The sequence below is a fragment of the Anopheles stephensi genome, chromosome 3, assembly GCF_013141755.1.
Source record: "Anopheles stephensi strain Indian chromosome 3, UCI_ANSTEP_V1.0, whole genome shotgun sequence".
NCBI classification, from domain to species: domain Eukaryota; kingdom Metazoa; phylum Arthropoda; class Insecta; order Diptera; family Culicidae; genus Anopheles; species Anopheles stephensi.
The window spans coordinates 55,970,946-55,995,441 of record NC_050203.1 but is presented as its reverse complement, the minus strand read 5'-3'; the positions used below and the strand labels follow the sequence as shown (position 1 = coordinate 55,995,441).

The window sequence follows — 24,496 nt, the reverse complement described above, 5'->3', positions numbered from 1 at the left end:
GCAAACAGGATAACAAAGCGAAACACAGCAATACTGCAGCGAGTACTGCAAAACAACTGCATCCACAACGGTGTTCGGTACGAAATTCTTTATCTCTACTCGTACATGCTAATTTGCAGTGTCACGATGTGGAGGAGCAGTAAGGGTTGTTTTTTGACATTTGTTTGTTGTAGATTGCTTTTTTGTCATCTCCATTGTGGATACTTGGAATGTACCCATTAAAACAGCTAGAGATAAAAAATGTAATCGTGTGTTTTCGTGTCTTTGATTTTTTCTAATGTTCATGTAGTTAGTATTGGAAAATGATCGGTGAGAGATGCATTGTAGATCAAGAAGTTTAATTCACAGAATTCACGGGAGAAAGTATATAAAATCTTCTAGTCATGGCCTTCTGTATTTGTTTATTCTTATCTCAAGTTTAGTTCTCTCTTTGATGACATTGTCCTGGTTGTTGTTCTTGGCTCCTTTATGCCTTATTCTTGTCGGGATTTTTATCCCACCAAGTATGTAAAATCCTGAATATTCGATATTACTTTTCGATTTATAACATTAAACTTATATAAAAACTTTAACCAACTAATTCTTATTTACTTATTCACTAACCATTCAGCAATACGGACAGGCTGTCTTATATGAATAAACAAAACAAAAAAAAACTTATCAGGAGCTACAATCGAGGTCTTGTCATGCTGGAACGATCCTTGATGCTGCTTAACAAATCAGAACTTTATGAGTATTCAAATAATTACAATTTTGGAGACATGTGGCAGAATTATTATTAAAAAATATCAAAAAATGAATACTTTTGGCTTCGTTTCGTAGAATCGATCCTGACGGAGATAGTATAACTCCAATGTCTTGAAACGAATTGAAGAACTAATTCTATATCTCGTTCACGTTTCTAAACAAGGGATGCAAGTAATACAGGTTTGAGATTTAGATTCAGAATAGTTAGGAGTAGCGATAGACTAACCCTAGACCGTTTCGTTTCTCTAAATTTCATTGGAACAAATTAAGTCGATCGTATCCGAGTCCTGGTGAAGCCCATTTCTGGAACAGATTGAAGACTTGACCATGTCTCATAGACTTTCCGAAGAGAGCAGCCCTAGATGAAAAGGTTTGAGATTTAGATTCAGAATAGTTAGGAATAAGGATAGAAAGAGCTTGAACTGTTTCATCTCACTCAGTTTCGCTGGATCAAGTTGTGTCGATTTTATCAGAAATCACTGCAAACGGATCGGAGTTCCGACCATATTTTAAAGATTTTTCTAAGAAAGCAGTCCAAGAAAGAGCTTCAAGATGTGGATTGAGAATGGTTATTTACAAGGATAGACTAACCCTGGCGGTGGGGTGGCCCGGTGTCCGTGGCGACAGCGGTGGTGGTCTTCTCACGGAAGGACCGGGGCTCAAATCCCATCCAGACCGCCTTCCCTGTACGCAGGGCTGACTACTTTGCTATGGGTGAAAACCAAGTCACAGAAAGCTCAAAATTGACAGACTGAGACCTCTCGAGGTTGTAGTGCCAAGCAAAAAGAAGAAGAGGAAGGAGTATTGTCTTATCCCGGACATACTCGGTTGAAGTGTTGCGATCGCAGCTCCTTCTTGTTGCTGCATCATCCGCAAGTGATCATATAGCGTCGTTGATTGTGGCTTTCGTCCTTGCTGAATAGAGTTATGTTGGTTTGCTTCGTTCGTTGGTTGTTGCGGTTGTTCTTGAATTCGCTCAACTTGTGTACAGTGTTTTAAATGTTTACTTTCTACATGAATCCAACAATATACACAAATTACAAGATATTCTGCTGAGATTACTAAGGGGAAGGGAAACACCTAGAGGTTTAACCTGTGCTCTCTTGCAAATCTGAATATGATCTCCTTTCGAAGTTGTAGGGCCAACGAAAAAGAAGACTAACCCGAAGGAATATAATCATAAAGCTGATGTTGAAGTAAAGAGGTTATTGCAAAAATTGAAGTAAAGTATAGAGTCTGTTTCAAACAGTTATACTCGAGTGAAGCTCAACTTTATATTCCCATATTCCTTTCATCTTCTTTGCTTTATTCATCAGGAACGATCCTTGCATCCCCTTTGTTTTGTCACCAATTTCTTTAGCGAATGTTGTAGAAACAGAAAAACACATTAAAAAGTAATGAACACTGTCCGCGACAAATCTAACATTTCCATTCTGCTGTCTCTTGAACGGATCTAGTAGAACGTCAAAAGGCACTCACCGTTCGGACGTTCTTCATTTTTAATTACTTCATTTGGTCCTTGCCTTAAACTTTCACACACCGAAACCGACGTGGATGTATATGTGTGGCCAGTAAAGAAAGGCATTTTTTGCTCTCTCTTTCTCTCTCAAACACCCACAAACACGCACCGCCATCACAGGAAGGACACACCATTCATTCCGGCGATACTGTAATTACTCGACCCACCGGACCCGCCGGTTGCATTTTTCGTCGTTGTAAGGCTCCATTTACAGCGTGCCGAACAGATAACGAACTGCACGTGGTGCGACTAGCAAAAGCACCGTGGTCAACCGATGGCTAATTCATTCCATTCGTTTCGGCTGACTTTGCGCTTTTTTTCGTGTGTGTGAGTGTGAGCTGTTTTTGCTGCCACTGAACAAAAGAGCAGCAGGATCGGAATGGCGCTCGATGGCATGTGCGGTGCCGTCGTTCTGGCACGGGAAAACTAATATAACACAGGCGACAACACATTCACACGGCGTACCAAAATGGCGCAAAAAGACAAGACGAGAAACCGCACCTAAAGCTCAACAACATGAAAACTCTAATTTGCAGCATTCTGCTTCGTTTGATTAAACTTTCACACAATGTTCCTGCTCGATTTGGGCCTGAGGTTTTTCTTCCTCTGTTTATACAGCAAAGGTCTGCATCAACATAAAAAGAGGAGCACCGTGTTCCTTGAAGAAAAAAAAAGTGTGAGAGCATTTTTCTGCCACCTAAACTAACTGCTCTCGGATTGATCGGGCAGGAGCAAATGGTCCCGCAATGCTTCACACCTATTCCTTCTGGGTCACTGTTTTTTCCGGGTCGAATGGTTATCCTTATCTGTGCTTGGTAGTCCACCGCGAGTGTGTGTGTGTGTGTAAAATCGAAGGAAAACAGAAAAGAAAAAGTTTTGCTGTTTTTGGAATTGGGTTTGAAGTTTGATTTTACTTGCATTTTCGCACAAGTTGGTCGCCGTTTTCCAATTACGTCTTTAACACCGAACGGGAAACGGGTCCGCCAAATGAAAATGAAAAACTTTTCACTACGCTGTAAACTATTTGGGCTGGACGTGGTTTTTTTCTGCTTTATTTTGCTATTGTTCAACACATCGACTAATTTTGACCAACAGTTTGTGGGGCGGAAGCGGGCGGGCTGTTGCAAACTTTTCATTAAACGCTCTCCGCACAATTAAAAGAGTAATCTATCACTGAATGCATGTAAAAAGGGATTGCAGAAAAAGCAGACCCTTGTCTAGGTATTCTTTTTCTATGAGCAAGACTAGAAACTGGGCTATCGATTTTATACGTCCCTTGTGCTGTGAAGTGAATTGTTCCATTTTTAATCGATGAGGTTTGTAGGGAAGCTTTTACATCGAGAAACTTGTCCGTGTTACTAACCAATGGCCTGTGCTAACGGAGGGGTTTGTTCTACTACAAGCTATAGTTTTTGTTCGTGTCTATTTATAATCGTATTTTGTGGAGTTATTCAATAAACACAATTAGCATCCGAATAAATGATTGTCCTCCAGTGAGCCTGGCTCTCAATAAAGATGTGTGACGTATGTATGGATAGCATAGAAGGAACCATACTTAGTTTAAGACCGTCAGTAACAAGTAGCAAAACAGGCTGAAAGGTTTACATATACTGAGAACTATAGGAACGTATAATACTACTTAATAGCAAATCTAGGGTTTTAGAGGTCCGAGTTGGATGTAAGAGAAGGTTTTCTTGGTGTCTTTAGATAGACCTATGGTAAGATATTCTCCTTTGGACGAGGTCTCTTGGATAAGGTCACTTCAAAATCTTCCTTAAGAGAACTTCTCCTCTTAGGACCCTTGTACGAGGCACAATGGACAACTAGGCACTTGACGATCGCTTACTCTGACTACAGTTCAATCAACCCACTTTACTTTTTTGTTCTAAATTACAAATAGTCTCAGTTCACGATTTCAAGGATATTCTTTGAATACATTTAGCACTATGAATTTCAAGGTCAGTACTGCTGTTACAAAATAAATATACAACTCCGACCTCGAGAGTTATACTATGATAGACTTGAAGGACGATCAACTAATCGAAAGACTAGTGTCTTACTATACAAACTACTCAACTTCTCAAAAATACAAACTACTCACGCGATCATGCGTGAGGTCGTAATCGTATTTGCTTCTTATTGCCATCAGCAATTCGGGATATGCCTGAGTGTAAATGATTTAATTGATGCATTAATCCTACATAATAGCCCATGAGATCCCTTGTTCATTGTGGAGGAATCTCCTCAGACTTCATGTCTTGTAGATCACCCAAACTCCTCAGTCATCATATTTTTAGGTCACCAAGGAACAGATGCGGATACATTTTATCTCATTTTCCCGAATATTCTTTTAGTGTAAAGTAATCGTAACTATTCTTAGTCAGATATTCTGAACATTCTCAATCTAAATTAATTAAGAAACATTCTCATCTACAGAGACACAACATTTTTTATTTAAAAATATAATTAAGGAGGCATATTTTTGCTATAAAATATAACCATATTTCATATCTTTGAATATCAATGAGTATATACACTCACTCACTCTCACTCTCCCATATAAAAAAAAAAACTATTAGCCTCAGTCCATTTCGCCCGAGAGCAAAAGAAAAGTTTCCCTGTTTTTCTTCTACCTTTCCCCAGCGCTTTCTCGCCTCGCTTCCATTTCGCCTGGTAAATGTTTAAACACTTCACATGTCGTTTTGCGGACACATGATACCTGTGTGTGCACAGTGTGTTTTCTCGATTGAGTTACGCCGTTTGGCGTTCCGGCTGATCTGTCTTTCCCCTGGCGCTAGCAAATGGTGTGTGACCGGACGTGAAAACCTGCTCTCCTGATCGGACCAACCATTCCAAAAAAAAACTTTCCCACTTTTTTCGGACGGCGATTGCGGAAGGAACGAGGTTCCGGGAGAAGGTACACACCATTTCCATCCCGGTAGAAATGTAGAATAATGTATGAGCAAGCTCGTCGGTTCGGTCGACGTCGGTGCAAAAGTCATCAGTAGCCCAAAGGAGTTGTCGTGTCGTGTTGGGAAACTGCCCGGTGAGCAGCCACGGAGCGAGCAGCACTGGTTGGTCACTTTTCACCGGAGGTGTTGAATTTGCAAAAGGGCACCGAAGCGAACCGATGCCCCGGTATCGAAAACCCATCGGTCCATTCGGTTGCTTGGTGCGCTGGGTCGAAATAAAAAGAAAGAGCGCCGATCGACAGCTGGACCAACAAACTGGACAGTTCTGTTGCATCGACGCGCACTCTCCGAAGGTCTTCGAAGTGAGGTGAACTGTAGCCCTGCAGTACAGGTCGATGTATCTGGAACACGAAATCGAATTGGTGGCTTTGGTGTGACGGTAGCCGAAAAAGCCGAGTATTGGAATATACATATATACGGTACGCTTGAAGGAACTTTCCCGGAGAAGTATTGAAATTAATTTTAAATATTTTCCAACTTTCTGTTCAACAACTTCTCAAAAAAGAAACGAAAGTTAACCGTAACTCACTGGTGAATTTAATAAATCAACTACGAGCAGTTTCCTTTCGTTTTCGCCAACCACTCGGGTGTCTCGGGTTGGATCAAACAAACGACACCACCGCCATAGAAACAGTTCCATTTGCACTGATTTCGATCATTTGGCTCGTTGACCATGGGAACCCGGTTGACCGGCAAACCAAATCAAACTCCCATACGAACGGCACGGGCGCATGGAGCATGTTTTTCCTATTCATGAACCAATGCTCGACAGTTGGCCGAATTCGATTTTCCGTACCTGTGCTTGTGGTTCGATTTTTTTTGCTGACGATGCTCCTTCTGCAAGGATCACTATCGGGAGATGAAGTTGGGTTCCTTGTTGGGGCAAATCGAACGCTTGACTTCTGAGCTGTGGCGAGAGGTACACCAAATTACATCTTCGGTTTGGATGGGTAAGGATGTGTGTGTGTGTGTGTGTGGTCGGCGAACGAGTTTTCATCAAATGTAACTGCTAATAATGGTCGTTTCGATTGCATTGTGGCTACAATTTATGCGACGAGTTATCGTGATATCGTATCGGAATGTATATGAGCTCTCGCCAAACGAGTGGATATTGATGGTATGTTAGGGTTGCATACATTGAGCTCGATAAATTGTAATTCAAACACTCGTTTCAAACTGGGTTTTAAAGATCACGTTGATGCGTTCCCTCTAATGGTGAATAAAATTTAAATCAAATCTTAAAGCAGTACAACAAAAACCCCATTGCCGTCCCCAATGCACGTTCAAACTTTATTCTCCAAGCGCGTGAATATTCCAAATGCAAAACGATTGCACGAACGAAATTGCTGGCTGGTAAACGGTTTCCGCTGTAAACTTAAGTGCGCCTTTGGACATTACTTTCCACCAAATATCACGTAAGAGTATGTGAACGTAAACAAACCCGGCTGATTGTTTTGGAAACGTTTGGTGCTTTGTAAGTTTACTCGGGAGATTAACCGATTTTGGTGCAATTTTCTAGGGGGGTTTGAAATCAAATGTGATTTTAAATATTTTAGCTTCTATATACTGAACTAACGGATAGTCAATAGTACTGAAACTTAATTTATGTTAGTCTAATTAATTGTCGGAAGTTATTTGGCTAGAGTTTCATTGGTGGTTACATGGAAGTGTTGAATATATTGAATTTAAATAACAACAGGAATAAATTAAAATGGGTTTGAAAAGAACCAAACTGTAGCATAAGTTAAGTGTAATAGTGTTCAGAGAACACAACTGACTAAATCATCGCATAATTAGCTCGAGGAATCATCTACATGAAGGCGCAACTTTAAATTATCTAGCTATTTATTCATACCCTATTCTAGCCAGTCGCTCTACCCAGCACACCACGGAAATGCACATTAACGTGCATGTTTAACTACCAGCTAAGAGCATCATCAACAAATCATTTGACCGTCCGTCCCGAAACGACCCACAAAACGACCAGCACTTCGCTAGTGTGACAGTGAGCAGCAAATTAGACTCATAATTATGATGGATTGTGAGCTAAACACGATCAGGGTCATTCTTCTTGCACATGCGGCGGAAGAATTATTCATCCCGGTGGTTGGTGCCATTTAATCAGTGGATGGCATTCATAGCTTCCAGCTAATTTTAATCAATGGATCAACGTTTTCTTCGAGCTTGAACTCATGAAGCAACACGAAAGGAAGGAAGCTTCTGCTAACGATAACGAAGCTCGACAGGAACGGAAGCTGTATTCTTGTGGTTCCAACCATAGTTGGAACCATTTCCACGCGGCTTACGGCATTTGAATGCAGTTGCAATCGTGACAGTCTTTATTACATTCGCGAGAACTCTCGTTTCTCCCGAAGGCTCGGGATTATTGTGGAAGAACCGCTGATGAAATGTATTTGTTACTAGAAGCCTTCCTGCAGCCCAAGACACAATTTGAAGACAATTTCTTGGAATAAGGTTCGCTTCCATTCTGATTCGTTGATTGATTGGAACGGTGGTGATAGATTCGCTGCTCTAAACGAAGTGCAGCAAATTCAGTCCAGCCATCGGTTTTAGAACATTTTTTTCTTATCACGAATGTACTTTAAGTTATTCTCTTCCGATTCCTCAAATTCTTTTTGCAGTTTAAGACGGCAGTTGTATAACAATTTTACCACGACAATGAATTCTTTCCCCAAAACTTGTAAGATCGTTGTCCTTGCTTGTGACGGTCCGGTGGCTGAGGCGACCACGGCGCTGGTCTTCACACGCGAGGACCGGGGTCCAAACCCCATCCGGACCGCGTCCGCGTACGCAGGATTGACTATTTTGCTAGTTATAAAATCAAGTCACAGAACGCCAGAAATGGTAGGCCGAGACCTTTCAAGGTTGTAGTGCCAAGGAAGAAGTAGAAGAGATGCATCGATACAGTTTTGATTTCTTGTTAATTGACAATGTGCTGTACAGTCAGGTTTTGTTACCAGGATCAAACGAAAGAGATAGAAATCAGAAGGTGCAATGTCTGGGCTGTGCTGCGGAAGGACTTCCCATCACAACGTTTCTAGCTACGTTTTCACGCGTGGCGCCATGTGTGGTCGAGCATTATCTTGCAGCAAAATAACTTTGTCGTGTCTATCGGCTTATTGTAGTTGTTTTTTTTTCAAATAGTGACTTAAGCACATCAATTGTATTCGATAGACGTCTCCTGTTATCGTTCTGTTTGGCTTTAGCAACTTATAACAAACAACACCTAGCTGATCCCACCAAAGGCACAATATCATGATCTTTGCTTCGTGGGTATTCGGATGGAGTATGGCCGGAGTATCTATATTTCGTGCGACTTATTGATACTTTGTAATGGACCCATGTTTCATATTCAATAACATTTAAATACAAAAATCCTTTCCACTTTTACAGTGCAGTATTTGTTCAAAAGTGGGTAAACGGTTGTTCGTTAGCCTCAGTTTATTCGTCAATCATTTTCGCATCATCCGAATCATTGCCATCACTTGTACCCAATGGCATATGGCTGACTGAGTCACTCAAAGTGTCTTAGCTAGTTCGATTTGGGTTTGCAATGAATGTTGATCAAGCAATGCCTCCAGCTATGTACCTTCAAACTTTATCAGAGTGTCGGCACGTGTTTCGGTTCTCAAAACAAAAACATCACTTTGAACCATGCAAACTTTTGACACGTTCGTACAGCCAGACCATAAACTACAGCTAAAATTGTACACGACTTTTGACTGCCGCTTTGTTCAAATTAAACAGAATTTTACCACAAAATTTACGATTTGACGTGTCCAAATATACAGTCATTAACACTGTCTACACTTTAAATGAACGAAAACTTGTGAGAATGAAGTCAGTTTTGAAAGTTTGTCAGTTGAAACTAAAAAGATATTCCTAAAATCTTTTTTGGGGCGATCCGGTGGCCGAGGCCATAACGGTGCCGGTCTTCACACAGCAGAACCGGGGTTCAAATTCCATCCAGACCGCCACCCCGTACGTAGGGCTGACTACTTTGCTACGGGTAAAATCAAGTCATAGAAAGCCAGAAATGGCAGGCCAAGACCTCACGAGGATGTAGTGCCAAGGAAGAAGAAGAAAACCTGTGTGAGAAATATTCTCGAAACTGGTGAAATTATCGCGGTAAAATGCGTTTTAAAGTGAAACCCTTGTAGTTTTGACGTCTTTCAGTTTGTAACTTTTTATGCATTCGTCCTAGTTCATTTTACATACATAATTCATTCGAAATTCATCCTTTTTTTCCTGGTTGTCAATTCGTGTAGCGTCAAGCAGTGTGTGTTCTCATTATCTATGTGTGTTCTGTCGTCTTAGTTCGAAAATTTAAATGTATGCAATATTTCGTAATCTAAACTAGCAGTAATTCTTACAACCTGTTTAAATACTGATACAGTCTAAGGTTCAGAATGAAATAAAGAATGGAAAAATAAATTTGAAATAATATGGTGGGACGCTGCCATTAAAAGCAGATGGAGACTACTACAAAACCATAAAATTCTTGCAAACCGAGTCAAATTTAAATTGCACAAAGGTGTTTTTGTAAACGTTTATCTCGTTAGCACCTTTGCTGTTTGAAAACAACAAGTGAAGAACATACATTTAAAAAACTTGCAACGATCTAACAGCATAATAAGGTAAAGGCAAATACACGACTGAAGTAAATCAGTAACTTTCAAAAAATTATAACTCATTAGTGCAGATGGCAGTTTTATGGAAATTCAATATGCATACCAGCCAATAATTTCCACGAATGAAATTTCACACGGGCATAAAAGGTTTCGGGGGAAAACTAAAGTAATAAGCATGTATTGCTGTGTAATTAAATTGCATCCTTACATTCCTATGCGATACATTGAAAATATAATATAATTAAAAAAACAGTAGCAAAGAACCACACGATAGGAAAAAAAAATTAAAATTTATTGTTTCCTATTAACTGTGACAGCCCACACAACTGCAACCACAAACGATGATGTGGCCCTCATCGATAGTGACCACATCGCATCGACAGCTCTTAAATCACTCGTTGCCCCGCATTTGTGCCTAACCCGATATGTGCGTCGATGGTTTTATTTTCGGAAAATTAATTTCCATTTTTCCATTATTGTAACAATCGCTTTAGAGAGTCGAGGGGTACAGTAACAAAAAACTCCCAAAAAAAAAATCTTATCACCATAAAGTGGATGTGGAAAGGACACTCCAATTATGGTTTAAAAAAATAGAAAATGAACATAAAAAAGGCTATCAATGGAAACCGATCACATCTACTGATGGCCACGCGCGCACAAATTGTTTCACTGTGATAAGCGTTTAACCATCAATCACTTTCGAAAGTGTGGGGTCGATAGTGGTGCTTTGAGGTACGAGGTATGGCGAGCTGTAAATTGTGCATCGAACGATCGATGGATGCAACTGTCATGCATGGGTATTTCGGAAACTTAAAATCACTTTAATGTAGTCTCTTAAATAATGTTAAATTATTATTTAATATTCAACACACAGCCCCACAATATGCATCAGGGTTCGCATAATGTGTTTGGGGCTGGAATGAGTTTACCTGCAAACTACCGTCCAGCTATCTCATTTAGAAAGTTTTTCGAAAACTGTTAATAAAATAGTTTGGAAACATTCCGGCCAAACTCCATCATGAATAGATACCGTTTCCATTTAAACTTTGTCGGTACGCTTGACGGTGTTGGTTGGTTAGCACAGCTCGTTACCATGAAAATATTATTGGCAACTGGACACATGGCTAGAACTTGCATCACAATCATTAATGTGTGCTTTCCCTGCAGTATGGTGGCGTGAATATGAGCCGTCCAAAATGACAATGTTCAGTCGAAATTAATTATTCAATGCCTCGATCATATGCTGTTGCGCCTCTCTCGCCTGTGTGTGCAGTGTGCAGAACCACGCGTTTCCGATGGATATATCGTTTTCCGTAGAAAAGGGATTTTCAACCCGGTAGAATTTAATTCAAGCAATTAATTGTTCGCATTTGAAAAGTTAGATTTGGTGTTGATCGTTCAACCATGAGAGTGAGCAACTAAATTAGAACTATTTATAACCAAACACAACTCATTCTGCCAATCAACGTGTTTTACATCGTCGGCAACCACATCTGTTCCGGAAAAATCCTCAGTAAAAAATAACCTCTAGCTTGCTTATTGAAAGATCCACTTGAACTACGCTTTTTATCGTCCGTTTCGCCGAATTCTTACAGCAAAAACTGAGTTCCGAATAAAAAGAGGAACCTACCATGTGCTTAACCTTACTGGTACGAAATACTTTATCTGCCAAACAAGTAAAATGGTTTGTAACAAACAAAAAAAAACATACACACAAACATTTCCGTTTTATGTAAGTAGACTGCAACAGTTTCCGGGAAAAAAGAACTCCTTTCACGATTACAGCTCAAACTACGCTTCGACCAGTCTGTGTTGGTGGTTGTGCTATTTTTTTTCTTTCGTTCGAACCCACAAAATGCTGCAAAACGGTCGACTGCAAAACGCAAACACGTATTTGCATATGCATTTGCCGAAGGAAAACTTTTCCCTACTGAAAGAAGGAAACGGGAAGCTTTCGCTTTATATGGGTGTGGTAATAGAGAAAAAAAAGAACTGGAGCACGGGAAACGATTAACAACTACCATAAACGAAAAACTGAGCAAACAAACTTAAAGGAGAAAGTTCAAATGGTTTTTTATGTAGTTTTTTTCCAAAAATGACGAAGAAAGATATTGAACTGCTGGAAGAATTAAATTCCACTTTTATCATTTCTTCGTGCTATATCAGCTGTGTAGAGACAGGAAAAGCATTTAAGTACAACTCTCATGAATTTCATATCTCTGAGCACTTGTTTACTTACTTATACGGCGCTACAACAGCTTTACGGTCTTGACCTGCTGCAACAATCCTCGATACCGCTCACGGTCCAGCGCCTTCGTCTGCCAATCCATCTCAGTTTGGGGCTACCACGCCTCCTCTGCCCGTGTAGATGCCGTATAAGGACTTTACGAGCTGGGTCGTCCGGTGTCATTCTCATGACGTGCCCAGCCCACCGGAGCCTGGCGAGTCTAATTCACTGCTCGATGATGAGAGCACCGTACAGCTCGTAGAGCCCCTCATTGTAACGGTTCCTCTATTGCCGTTCCACACATACGGGGCCAACAATCCTTCAAAGCATCTTCCTCTTAAGAATCCATGTCTCAGAAGCGTATGTGAGTACTGGGACTATAAATGTTCTGTACAGTCCCAGCTTCGTCCGTCGCGACAGGTATTTAGAGTGGAGAAGTTTCCTCAGGCTGTAGTATGACCGGTTTGCAGCCAGCACCCGTGCGCGTAACTCAACTTCAATGTCGTTGTCGGTGCTGACTTTTGACCCCAGATAGGATTGGACGACTTCGAAGGTGCGGTCACCAATCTGTACATCACCCCTGCGTAAATCAGTGTTTGTTAGCAGGGCCGCTGGTGATGCCACCATCATTTTGGTTTTCGCTTCGTTAATCTCCAACCCGAGGTTCTGTGCCGCACGCTCGATCCTTTGATAAGCTTCTGCTACATAGGAGAGCCTCAAACCAATGATGTCTATGTCATCGGCGTATGCCAGGATCTGGATTGACTTATAGAATATGGTTCCGTGAAGTTTCAACCTCCGAGTAACGGATAGCTCTCTCTAGCGCCAGATTGAAAAGGAGACAGACATATCCATCGCCCTGGTGCCGAGCCCTTGATGGTAGCAAAGGGAGAGTTTTACATCCACCTTCACCTGGCATGTGATATTGGCAATTGTCATTCAAACAAAGCATGGTAAGTTTGACCGAGTTTCCAAAAAGAGCTCATTGCGTCGTATAGTTTTAGCTATTCAGTCGTATAGCTATTCAGCTTTAAAATCAATGAAGAGATGGTAGGAGGGGAGCTACTGCTCCGTCATCTTTTCCAATATTTGCTGCATTGTGATGATCTGGTCAGTGGTTGATTTTCCGTTTCGTAGTCTTCGCTGAAAGTTTTCTATCTTGTACAACACCGTAACCCCTGTAGATGAAGCACTCTAGCCTATCTCTAATCTTTTTTACGCGCTAGAAGATGCCAAGATTCCAGTCTCTAGGAACGAAACGTTTCGTATACAAAAAAAGGTATTTTAGAACTTTTAGTATTTGTTTGAGTAATTTTAGAGTAGGACCGAAAGATAATCTGCTATTCAGCGTTGCTGACACATATCAAGGTAGTGCAGTTGAGTCATCATTAGCGATCTCTGAGGATATATTTGGCGATCAATATTGTATTATTAAATTGTGAATTAACTCACTTTGTTCAATGTGTTAATTAAGCTCAGAACTCAAAAAGTGGAAATCGTTTTTTAGTTTGCAATCGCATTCTACGTATTGTGTAAGAGAGACAAGCAAATCGATACAAATGTAAACAAAAAAGTAAATTAATAATTAAACATAATTACGCATTAAACCATGATTATTGCACACGAATATGCTACCGGAAAATCGAAATTTAAAGCACCCCAAATGAACCGTTTCAATATTGTATTATTGTCCTGACACATACACCTACACAACATATTGTCATAAAACACTTTAAGACCTTCGCTATCAATTGTCAACCGGTGGACATACACACGAATGGCGATACCGATGCGCCGTTTTGTCTGCACAATGCAATGATGCATTCCTCGACCATCGGTTGCCATCACACCATCACGCCATCGCCTGTGTGCATAATCCACCCAGGTGCAATATGGTTTACCAGAGATAGCGAACCCAGCGAGGGAAGTTTATTATAAAATTGTTCGCCCGCTGCATAATGCCGAACACACGGCACGGGCACAAAATTGTCAAACTGCCAAAGGTATATTATTGGCTGGTGTGTGATGCTTCCCAAGCCGAGCTCAAGGTGTCGACGCGTTCCAAGTTACAACGAGGCATGCACATGTTTCCCCCGCTGGCATCGGTGGCATTGGTTCCGGCATCCATCAGCGAGCCGCTCGGAACTTGGAACTGGGTGGTACATTCTGTGCAAACGCTGTGCCCTACTTTCCAACCGTCAACCCTGGCCCGGCCGGCGTGTGCACCCATTATCAAGGGGCCGCACGGGAAGTCATTTAATAAATTGCACAAATTATGAACGGAAGCCTAATCGATGGCTGCCGGGTCGGTATCAGCATCATCGTCTCCACCATCATCATCATCACCATCGATCGCGGTACTTCACATTTTGCTGGTCGGCTCTAGGTTCTGGTTGGCCGGGTGGTTGTGAATTAATTGTGGCACTGGCAATTCAATCAACTATTGAAGTATGTTGGTCATTTGGTGGTGGGCCCGATGGGTCAACCATTCCATCGGAACAGTGGTTCCCTGAGTTGCCTCGGAAAGGGGGAGGATGGTTCGACATTCCCGGTTCCCGGTGAGTGTGGGCCGACTACTCGTTCTGAAAGTTCAAGATTCGATGGGTTTGCATGACTTTAGTGTGCAACGCTACGAGAAATGGCGTAGTTTGGATGCCAATTAGTGTAATGGTTCCCGGGCATTACATATTCCACCGGCTGCCATTTACCAAGTTCTTGAAAATGGAGGCTGAGACGTGTAATTGATTGCAAGGGTGTGGCTCTAGTTGCTGTGGCAGTGTTTTGATATTTAGAATCAATTGAACCAACCATACTTACCGTATATTTACTTTGCTTTCTTCTCTTCAAGTTTAACTTCAAAAAAAAACTTAATGTTCATAAACAGAATGGCTCTTCTTATTCTCACTCAGACTGTGTCAATGATCTTCACTGCTCTTGTGATCGTCATCACCATGAAGAGAAAGTGCTCTACAGACCACATCGCACATCAGCATAGGAGTCATCTCAATGTGAGGATCACATTTACCATGGTTTGTTTTTTAAATTGTAATGATGGGACAATTTATTGGTAAATCTATTATGCACGCCCGATTGAGATAGTTTATGCTCAACTGTAAGCCGTTCAGTGAGATGGGGCGAGAGAATTGTGGGTCGGTGATGCTTGTTGCGATGTGGCAGGAGAAGAGCTGTCACTATGAACGTCATAAACTATTACGCTTATGATGTGGGTAAAGTGCATCGGAATAGGCTGCAGATGTACAGAGAACAGCATATATTTGAGCAGGAAGAAGAGTTTAAAATGAATCAGAAATAGTGAAGTGAATCTTAGCTATCAAGACACAGACATCAACTATAAATTATTTGAGCCTAAACCTAGACCTAAACAAAAATAAATCTTAAAACTTTATAACTTAGTAAAACTACGTCAGGAAAAGGAAAATGTAAGGAAGAAAATTATTTTTACAAAATCTCCTCTTAATTGCCTACAGGCGAATCCACATACAACGTTGCACATTATTAAATCTTTGGACACTGTATCCCTCAAAAAGCTTAAAATCTTCTTCAACAGCATCATTAAAACAAAACCCATCCACGGCTCACATGCTACAGCAAATGAAACACTCGATTTAGTCGGCGAATGCAACGACAACCAAGACGAAAAAAAGATCCCACCAACAATGCTCCTCTTCGCCGCATGCCGAACTGCATTCATCAACAACCTTACGGAAACGGTCGATCGTATTCCGTGGAGCGTTATGAATTATGTATACGGAAATTATTCAAGTGGTTTTCGGTACGAAGCACTGCGAGGAAGGTTTCCCCGACCCCGAACCGACCGCCACCACACCGTAGTGCAATCAGCATTACTGCCACCACTCACAGCAAAACGCAGTGACGCTGACGTCTGGCGCACTTTTTTCACACCCTTCTTGGCCGTTCTTCCGTTCTCCCGGGGGCGAGCACCATCACTCATCACCCACGGCGCTCGATACGGTGTTAAAGATGAAAGCAATGAATTTAGGCACTGGCACCCTGGTTCTGGGTCGCTTCACTCCAACGTCCAATGCATGATCTACCGGCGTGTACCGAAGCACCATAAATTTAAACCATTTGGGAACGGTTCCGCCGAGGCCGTCCGAGTGATCTCCGCTCTTTACTGGTGACGAAGAGGTTCTCACTCGCATGAGTGCTAAACATTATCGTTAACAGGGCGATAACATGAGCGCTAGGGATCGCAGCAAAAGAATAAATGTAATCTTTATCGATGGCGCATGTTGAGTGATGTGCTGATGTGGGATTGTTTCGTCTTGTCAACGCTAGCATCGTGATCACAAAATAAATCGATTATCCAGCACCCTCTGAGAGAGGATGCGATCATTTTCATGTTCACCGTTTTTGGTTATAAAAATATGTTCTTTTGTGTGGTAGAAGATTTCTAACAGTCTATTTGTTTATTTACAGGATCGTCGAAAACAACCGTCAGGTAAGGAAATTCGTTTCACAACAATTTAAAATAAATTCCGAAACCACCGGAAAAAGTTTGTTGGGGGAAAACAATTCACTCCGATAATGAGGTGAAATTAGTTTTTGGTCACGGACTACTTGCGCTTGGGGTTGAAAATGCTTCGTAGTGGGCAAATTGCTGAAGCGCTGATTTATTTTGAACCAGTAGAGTAACGACGTGTTCCACCGATAGTGGATAAAGTTTTGCAACGTAATTTGAAGTAGAACGAGCGTTTGCGAAACAAATTTATTCTAGTGAGTTCTAGTGAACTGGTTAAAATAAATACCATAAGGAAAATAATCCGCCTTTTATTTAATCAAGTAATGGAGCATGTTGTGTATTTTACTGACAGACAAGGAGGTCAGTTTTGAAGCAATATTTAACGAAATCTATCTCATTCATTCAAGTACTCAGAAATCTAACTAAAATTTCTAAGGAACTGGCAGCTAACCAACTATGTTACAGAACCTAATTCATCACCAAGAACCCCGAATGAGATTCAATTGATTGGTCTTAACCGAAAACCACCCCTACTGCAAACCCAATCGACAGTTCAACAAGCGAATTGTGACATCTCGACCGCAAACCACTGGAGAAGACAATGGTAAACATTTCCCAAAACCAACACCGAAATTCTTGCCTTTGATGGCAAACTTGCAAACTTGTACCGGCTAAATTGTTGCTGCCCGTCGTCGTTGTCAAACCTCATATGCTTCTATTATCAGCACACAAAAGAAAATTGTTATCCCTTTGGCTCACCTATCATCTGCGTCGTTCCTTTGTATGATGGTTCAGCTCATAAAAGTTCATAAGGCCTGTAGACGATCAAAGTCTTACCAACGTTTGATATCCTGCGTACCGTTTGATGTGTTCCGTTGAAAATGTAGTCAATTTTGATCCACCTCAGCTGTGGGGTAGGATTTCCCAATGAGATAAGCCAGAATTTTCCCCAGACCAACCAGTCTGCCATGACTTTGCTTGTGGTTGTTTATTTATTTGTCTAGCACTGCTCCTCAAACCTTGTACGACATTTGAATTTCAAATTTTGACGCACGCAATACTTCCGATTGCATTCTGTGGGCAAAACGAAGTGCTCCAACAAAAAAATAGAAATGCACAAATTATGAAGCATGCTCGGCAAATTAAAATCTACTAAGCCGACACTCGGCTCGGCCGGCATTGGGCCCAACATAGAACGTCCTAGGAATGCATTTGCATCGAACAACTGCACATCTGCATACAGCCAACCTGTGTGTGTTTTTGTTTCGAGTTTTATGAATCTTTTGAACAAACTTCTGCCTTCGGTCCTATCGATCTGCACTTCGGTCTTCACCGGTTTCAGGCCGGAAACATTATCCAGAGCATCTTACTGTTCTTTCGGAAAAGTGGCATTGGATGGAACCCTCTCGAAACCATTTCCCTTCTTACGCACGGCGTAAGAAACACTTTGTTGTAAGTATCCTGCTCCTGTTCCACACCACAAAACCGAACCAGGATGCAGTGTGAGTGTGTGTGTGGTTGTTGTTTTATCATGCCGTGATTAACACCCGCTGGCTTTACCATGTTTTGTTCCAAATTTTCCCACACTCTCACCCACTCGGGTTTTTCACACACTGCAGCCCACTTACGAGCGAGTCTGCTGCTTAAACGATGTGCCTCTTGTGGTCTGGTGTGTACCCTGTGTTTTCGGTTTTCCGATTTATTCTTGTGCATGTGCTCCAATCAGGGGGGTGGTTGCATTCGGGATGGGATCGTTTGATTGCTTCCGGGGGCCTTAAAAATTGGTGAGCCGTTCTACAAATTGAAAGCCTGCTGAAAGCTACGTTGGCCCGAGGGTTAGGCATTGTAAGGCTGTGTGCCGTCGAAACCACCGTCTATTGACTTTCCCAAATTGTGCCCAATGCACAAAACGCTCGATTCAAATACCAAACATGAAATGAAGCATTTTGTGTAGCGCATAATGTGCCGGTGAAGCGTAGTCATATTGCGGGCCTATGAAATATTGATTTCCCAAACAAATTGTATCCAAATATTAAACATCGAGCTTTTGGTTCACATGGGTCGAGATTGATTGAGCTAGTCGAAAGTTAGCCCGCATAACGGCAATCCTTGTGCGAATTCAAATTTTGTTAGACCATCCTTGTCCGGACTAATTTTCCTGCTATGAGATCATCAGGTCACGGATTGTGAGCCGAAACATGATTTCAATGAATATGTATGTAAGAATTTTCTTAGAATTAGAAAGTGTAGTTTTTGTTAAAAGAAATTTCTGTCGTCTCTCAGATAACATGCAAATTAGTACTTCACGTATAACTTTAGATAATTGATGAAAGGTAGTTGAATGTATGCTAGTTTTCCCATACTTGGATAGATAAGGCTGCTAGGGCCACTCCTATCAACGTTAGTCCAGAAATGTTTCTCTGCTTGTGCATTCTTCGTTCTAATTGAATAAATGTGGTCCTTCATGCTGGAGGATTCCTGTGAAGTCTTCGCCACCAACAACAACCTCGAATGGTCTTCGATCTACTCAAGTTGATTTTACTCGTAGCTTGATAGTCAGACCGTTTCCCCAATCACCTCGGCTACCAGACCGCTTCTCTTAAAACAGATTTCCTAAGCAAGAATGGAGATAATGTGTCTACTTGCCAGAAATTTTAAAATATTTTATGATGAAAAATCGTTTGCAACTGATAAACATTTAGTTGAAGTAAATTCAATGCCAAAGGAGGTATTGTATTTTAAGCATTAACCTTGAAACTTTTTATGTTGAAGACTCTTGATTGAATCTCTTGAAGAATTGGAGGCGGTCTGGATGGGATTTGAACCCCGGACCTGTCACAAACATAGACCTACTGAGATCAGAAAATCAACACATTTGCTGCCATAGAAGATATCGATAGTTGGAAGCTGCACGTTGAGATCCATGCGCTTTGAGGTTATAGATCCTAACTAATGAAGCATCTGAACCCTAGTGAGAAGATCTAGCGAGAAACAGGCCTGGGGCCTCAAACAGTTTGTAAGTATTATTTTTTAGGATCATTACTTTCAAAAGTTATTAGAGTTCATGTCCAATTTCTCTGGCATTAACGGTACGGATAAGATCAGGATAAGATTTGAGATTCTGCATTCGTTTGAGGAACTGGTGTTGTTACCACTCACATCACATGCTACAAACAGTTAACATACAAGAAATTCTAGATGAATCGTGTTCTTCTCGACAAGGTAAGAGTGTTATACCATATGTAAGCTGACTCAAATCCTTGCATAGACTAAATATATGATTATGGTTGTAGCCTTGGACATTGCACCACTCTTAAGTGGCGAATCAAGGCTAAGGCTGGAGTCATTGCTGAGTCGTATACAACCAGTCGTAGAAATTTTGTGTGAGATTTGACGGATGAGGTCGTGCAATCAAGCTGTCATCCGCCCTCATCCGACAAATCCCATACAATGTTTGTACGACTACTCTTATACGATCAAGCAATATTACCAGCCTTAGAGACCCAAAGCCTCTATAAATAATTAAGTTCACAAAATGGAATTTAATCATTTTTATTGCGCGAAATAATAAATCAAAATGAGAAAAATGCTACACCGAATTTTCATGCATAAACTTAAATTTATCAAAACTCTAAACGTTGTTTGATATTATGAGTTGGTCCACAAATTGCACAAAATTTGTTAAATTTTCTGCCACGAAAGCGAAAACTCTCCTCAATGCCTTTTTAACACACTCCAATGCCCTCTCAATAAATCCCATAGCACAAAAAAGCACAAACGCTCCCACCTCCGAATCGTGCCGATAATGAATGGGATCGTCTAATAGATGCGATTTGCGTGCATTAATGCTGACCCACGTACAGACTCAACCGTGAAAGAGAGTGCCGGAATGTTTCGGACTTGTTTAAAGCGAACCGGTCCCCTTGGGTGGACGGTATTTGTCTGCCTGCACCCATGGCATACGTATGCAAGTCTCAAGGATCTAGATACTTCCAGCGGTGTGTTGGACGGAAAATGGAAAAGAAACATTCTAGACTACGAGCAACCGAAGCCTCGGCACCGCATTGGCATGTTTCTTCGGCAGGCATACTGGGGGAGGCACTGGCAGTCACCCGATGAGATGCAGTCATCGAACACGTACGTTCTTCAGGGACGAGTTTCTCTTTCCGGGCCATATTACTTCCCACGTTCTGCTTGGCTCTTCCTCACGTGCAGACTGGCAAGTTCGCATAGAAACCAAGGAAAATGTAAGATACGATTATTCGACAGCCTGTGGTGAGTTATTTGCATTTTTGTCCTCTTGACCGGTCAGGTTTCGCATCGATGCACACGATGTTTAGTCGGTGTGCCGGTGTTGACTGAGCATCTGAGGTATTATCAACTGACTTGTCGTATGCACTTCCAGCGCCCGGTTGGAACATATCGCACTATGCATATTGGACGAGTGCAACGGAAGCACCAGCGACGTGCTGCTAGCCATACAGTCTACAAATTTATTCACTTGCTGACATGTGGAATGACTGAGGATGAGCTAGAGAAAGATTTGGTTCTAGGAGAGTTCAATGAATTGTGCTATTGTATTCTTAGAATAGCTCCTTCTAAGATGTTAGTCGTTCTCGTAATCAATAAGAACTATTTGGAACAGTGATTTATTAACATCCAAACCATAATTTCCATTTTATGTACAAAACTACTCTTCTGAAGCAACGAACCACCAGCCAAACATCATTTCCATAACCTTCCACATACTTTCCCATGTTCTCGATGTCTTATAAATACTTCACAAAGAAGCAGCACGCAGCTCGGAAGCAACAAATGGATACAAAACACCGACTCGAAAGATGCTGACTGCATCTTGGCAAACCAATAAACATTCAACTTTCCTGCAACAATCACTCGACTGCATAGGGGAAAGTTTTGTTTGACAAGCTGCTTCCCACAGTGTAGCAGCTTTTTCCACCTTTTCCGATGCACAAATTTGCCTCCACACGCGCATACTGACACACAGGCACGCTTCTATTGTACAGCGCCAAACCTCACACTGACCTACAACAGTGCTGCAGTCACAACAGTAAAAACACAACACTCCCTGACAGGAAAACCCACCCGACGAGCAAACGGTACCGTGCACAGCACAAAAAGCTACAGCACAAAGGAGTTTCATAAGTTTTCCTGTCTTCCGCAGAGTCAAACCGACCCACCACCCATTCCCTTCACCCCCGTCCTCTCCTAGCACCAGTGCACGAGAAGTATCCTTCCGGTAGCAGCATCCTTTTGTATCTGGCGCTCAGTAAGAAGCGACTCAAAAACTTCCAACTCCACAACAAGGATGCCTCTCGTACGCTGAGGAAGACTTGTAAGGGAGGCACCCGGGAAGAAGTTGGGAGCCACCACCTTAACCCCAACGAAGGCACTCTTGCGTGGGCGATGTGTTGAGGATACGATTATGAATGTTGTATGATGACTGATCACGAATAAAAGCTGTTACATGCATAATTGTCACTTAACAATGGGTCCAACCCCTGGTTTGGCGAAGCTCCCTCTATGTGGGATATCTTACGGTGCCGTTGCCATGCCGTGCAGGAAAAGAAGCGCCGCTTCGCACGATACGAGCGTCTGGAGAAATGCTGCCACAATTTATATCGCCCACCAGTACGTTCGTTCCGCAGTGGCAGCAACTCGTTACGCAGCCCCTTCCAAACACTTGGAGACTGTGGGCCTTTTTAGGCCGTTATACTCGCGGGTATAAACACTGCAAAGCAAGCATCATCAAAACAGCAGCAATCAAACCCGCGCCCGGCACCACCGAAAACCAAAAGAAACACCTTGTATACACACGGCCAACAAAAAAAAAAATGGCACCTTCGTTTACATTTGTGAGTTAGTTGTGCTACCAACAGCAGGCTCGAATGGCTCCGAAGGTAATCAAGCCTCCATAAATAAGCTATAGACTTATTCAGCCCAACATCCCGCTCCAGTGTTGGGGGACTGTTGGGAAGATTTTGAGGGTTAGGATCGTGGACTTTTCACCCCGATGGCGATCGCGGAACGCAAACCCTAAGAGCAGAGTGTGGCAAAGAGTTACGGCCATGAAAATATTATGCGAATTTTATTATGACGCATTACGTGTTATTGCTTCATTTCTGATTCCTTTATCGTGCCATTTTGGACATTCTTCTGCTCACCGGGCAAACAAACACACGTGTCGATTCGCTGTCGCTAACATACACACCTGAATCTCCCTGCCCGTTTTTGTTCCCTGTAAAGTCTACTTCAGCGTGACGTGACGGACATCTTGGAATTTCCTCTGAACATCAGCGTCGGTAGATGATGTACTGGGTTTTGTTTCGTGCTCATTCCAAAGTACTGAAGCGTCTGAGTCATGGACTCTCGTTGGAAGTACTCGTAAGGCGTGAAATGATTACACTCACACGGGCTATTATCTTTTACGATAGCTTCGTGTGGGTGGAGTGATCCATTCGGGAGGCAGGAGGACGTTCGTTACGCTCTGATCAACTCACCTTGGGTTGGATTTTGAATTCTATTACCGACGCTCGTTTTAACATCCTTTGTTCGTTGGTGTTCCTTTTTTTTGTGAACACGAGCCTTACAAGACCTGCATATGGGAATTCGTAAACGATGTCCAGATATTCCGTATGTACCGCCTAATAGACCGATACAGTCGCTGAAATCGATATCGATCGCACGGAATCGAGCACCGCGTACCTTCAGGCCATGCCTCCTCATCACAAGTCAATGGGCAGGAGACGTGGTTCTTCGCGTCTTAAAACGTTCCCCGACGGAAGACATTAAGCCCTGCCACTACCTTCGCCGACATTTGTCGCCATTCGATCATAAAATTTCAATTTATACTGCAGACCACGACCTTTTGAAAGGGGCGCCGGAAACAAAACAAAAAAACATTTTTCCTCCTGCATTCCCATTTCCCACCAAGTTTGCCGGTGAAAAACGGTTTACGACTGGCATGCTTTCCAGCGGTCTCACAGCCGTGTCAACCGGGCCATTCATACACGCATGTCCTTTCCTCGGGACATGTGTAAAGTGGTCATAATCAACTTGTCTCCTTTACCACCACCTTCAACTCCCCGACAGCAAATTGTCCGGAGGGTGTAACGAGCCGCAAAACGGCACAACTAAAATGGTCCTTCGAGTTTTATGACTTCAGTCCTGTTGACTGGCGGCAGTTCTTTTTTTAAATCGATCATCGAATCGAGCGAAGTGACCAAGAATAGCAATCGGATCTAGAAATTGAAATCGATGAGCCATAAAACGGTCTAGCGAATTCGTTAGGCGAGACGAGCCATTTTCACACTGGAATGGAGATGGAAATGATTATATCAGGAGTGCGTGTTAGTCCTTAAAGCTCTTTTTCCCATCTCGATCTCGCCCAAAACGGCTCTATTTATGAGCGATTTAAATGAAAGCGTTTCAAATTTATTACAATTTCAATTTAAACGAAACAAACTTTCAAACACACAAAATGAATCCTATTTTCCGCCCAATGCAAAGCGCATCCAATGGCAGCATAATTGTAAGATACATTCACCAAAACATAAAACGGAAGACAAACTTTTAATTCACCAGGTGTTCGTTTCAATTAACGCTTGCCAAATAAAAGCCATTGTTGAGTGGGTAGTGCTACATTGACACCAACCGGCTTCCGTCCTAAAGCACACACTCCCATCGAGACCCTCCCGCTCGAGCATCGATGCTCCGTTGTCTTGTGTGTGTGTATCATCCGGATTACATCAGCTAGGGCCGGAAGTTTCCTCCCGATCCCGATGCTCGGGAAACCTTGTGTAGAGAAGTCTTTTAATTCATCCCATCCTTCCGGGCCCTTGTTTCGCCCCTTCT

At 42.1% G+C, this 24,496-nt stretch overlaps 2 protein-coding genes across 5 annotated transcripts in view; both read left to right on the top strand.

Annotated features, from left to right (window-relative positions):
• LOC118513455 (carboxypeptidase N subunit 2) overlaps positions 1–24,496 on the top strand; it is a 202,579-nt gene that overhangs the window by 62,462 nt on the left and 115,621 nt on the right. For 3 of the 4 annotated variants that reach the window (XM_036059221.1, XM_036059220.1, XM_036059216.1), the window contains exon 3: positions 16,579–16,600. The exons of the other annotated variant lie outside the window; for it this stretch is intronic. The gene's annotated coding sequence lies outside the window, so the exon portion shown is untranslated. The remainder of the gene's footprint in view (positions 1–16,578; positions 16,601–24,496) is intronic. 4 annotated transcript variants of the gene reach the window in all.
• On the top strand, positions 20,573–21,258 carry LOC118513456. Its single transcript, XM_036059224.1, has 3 exons — positions 20,573–20,619; positions 20,706–20,896; positions 21,027–21,258. The coding sequence occupies exons 1-3, from the start codon at positions 20,576–20,578 to the stop codon at positions 21,095–21,097; spliced, it is 306 nt and encodes a 101-aa protein (XP_035915117.1). The 5' UTR covers positions 20,573–20,575; the 3' UTR covers positions 21,098–21,258.

Coding starts and splice junctions, on each gene's coding strand:
- LOC118513456 (XM_036059224.1), top strand. CDS start 20,576: ATGGCATACGTATGCAAGTCTCAAGGATCTAGATACTTCCAGCG. Junction 20,620..20,705: donor GGATCTAGATACTTCCAGCG/GTGTGTTGGACG, acceptor TTTCTTCGGCAG/GCATACTGGGGGAGGCACTG. Junction 20,897..21,026: donor CGATTATTCGACAGCCTGTG/GTGAGTTATTTG, acceptor ATGCACTTCCAG/CGCCCGGTTGGAACATATCG.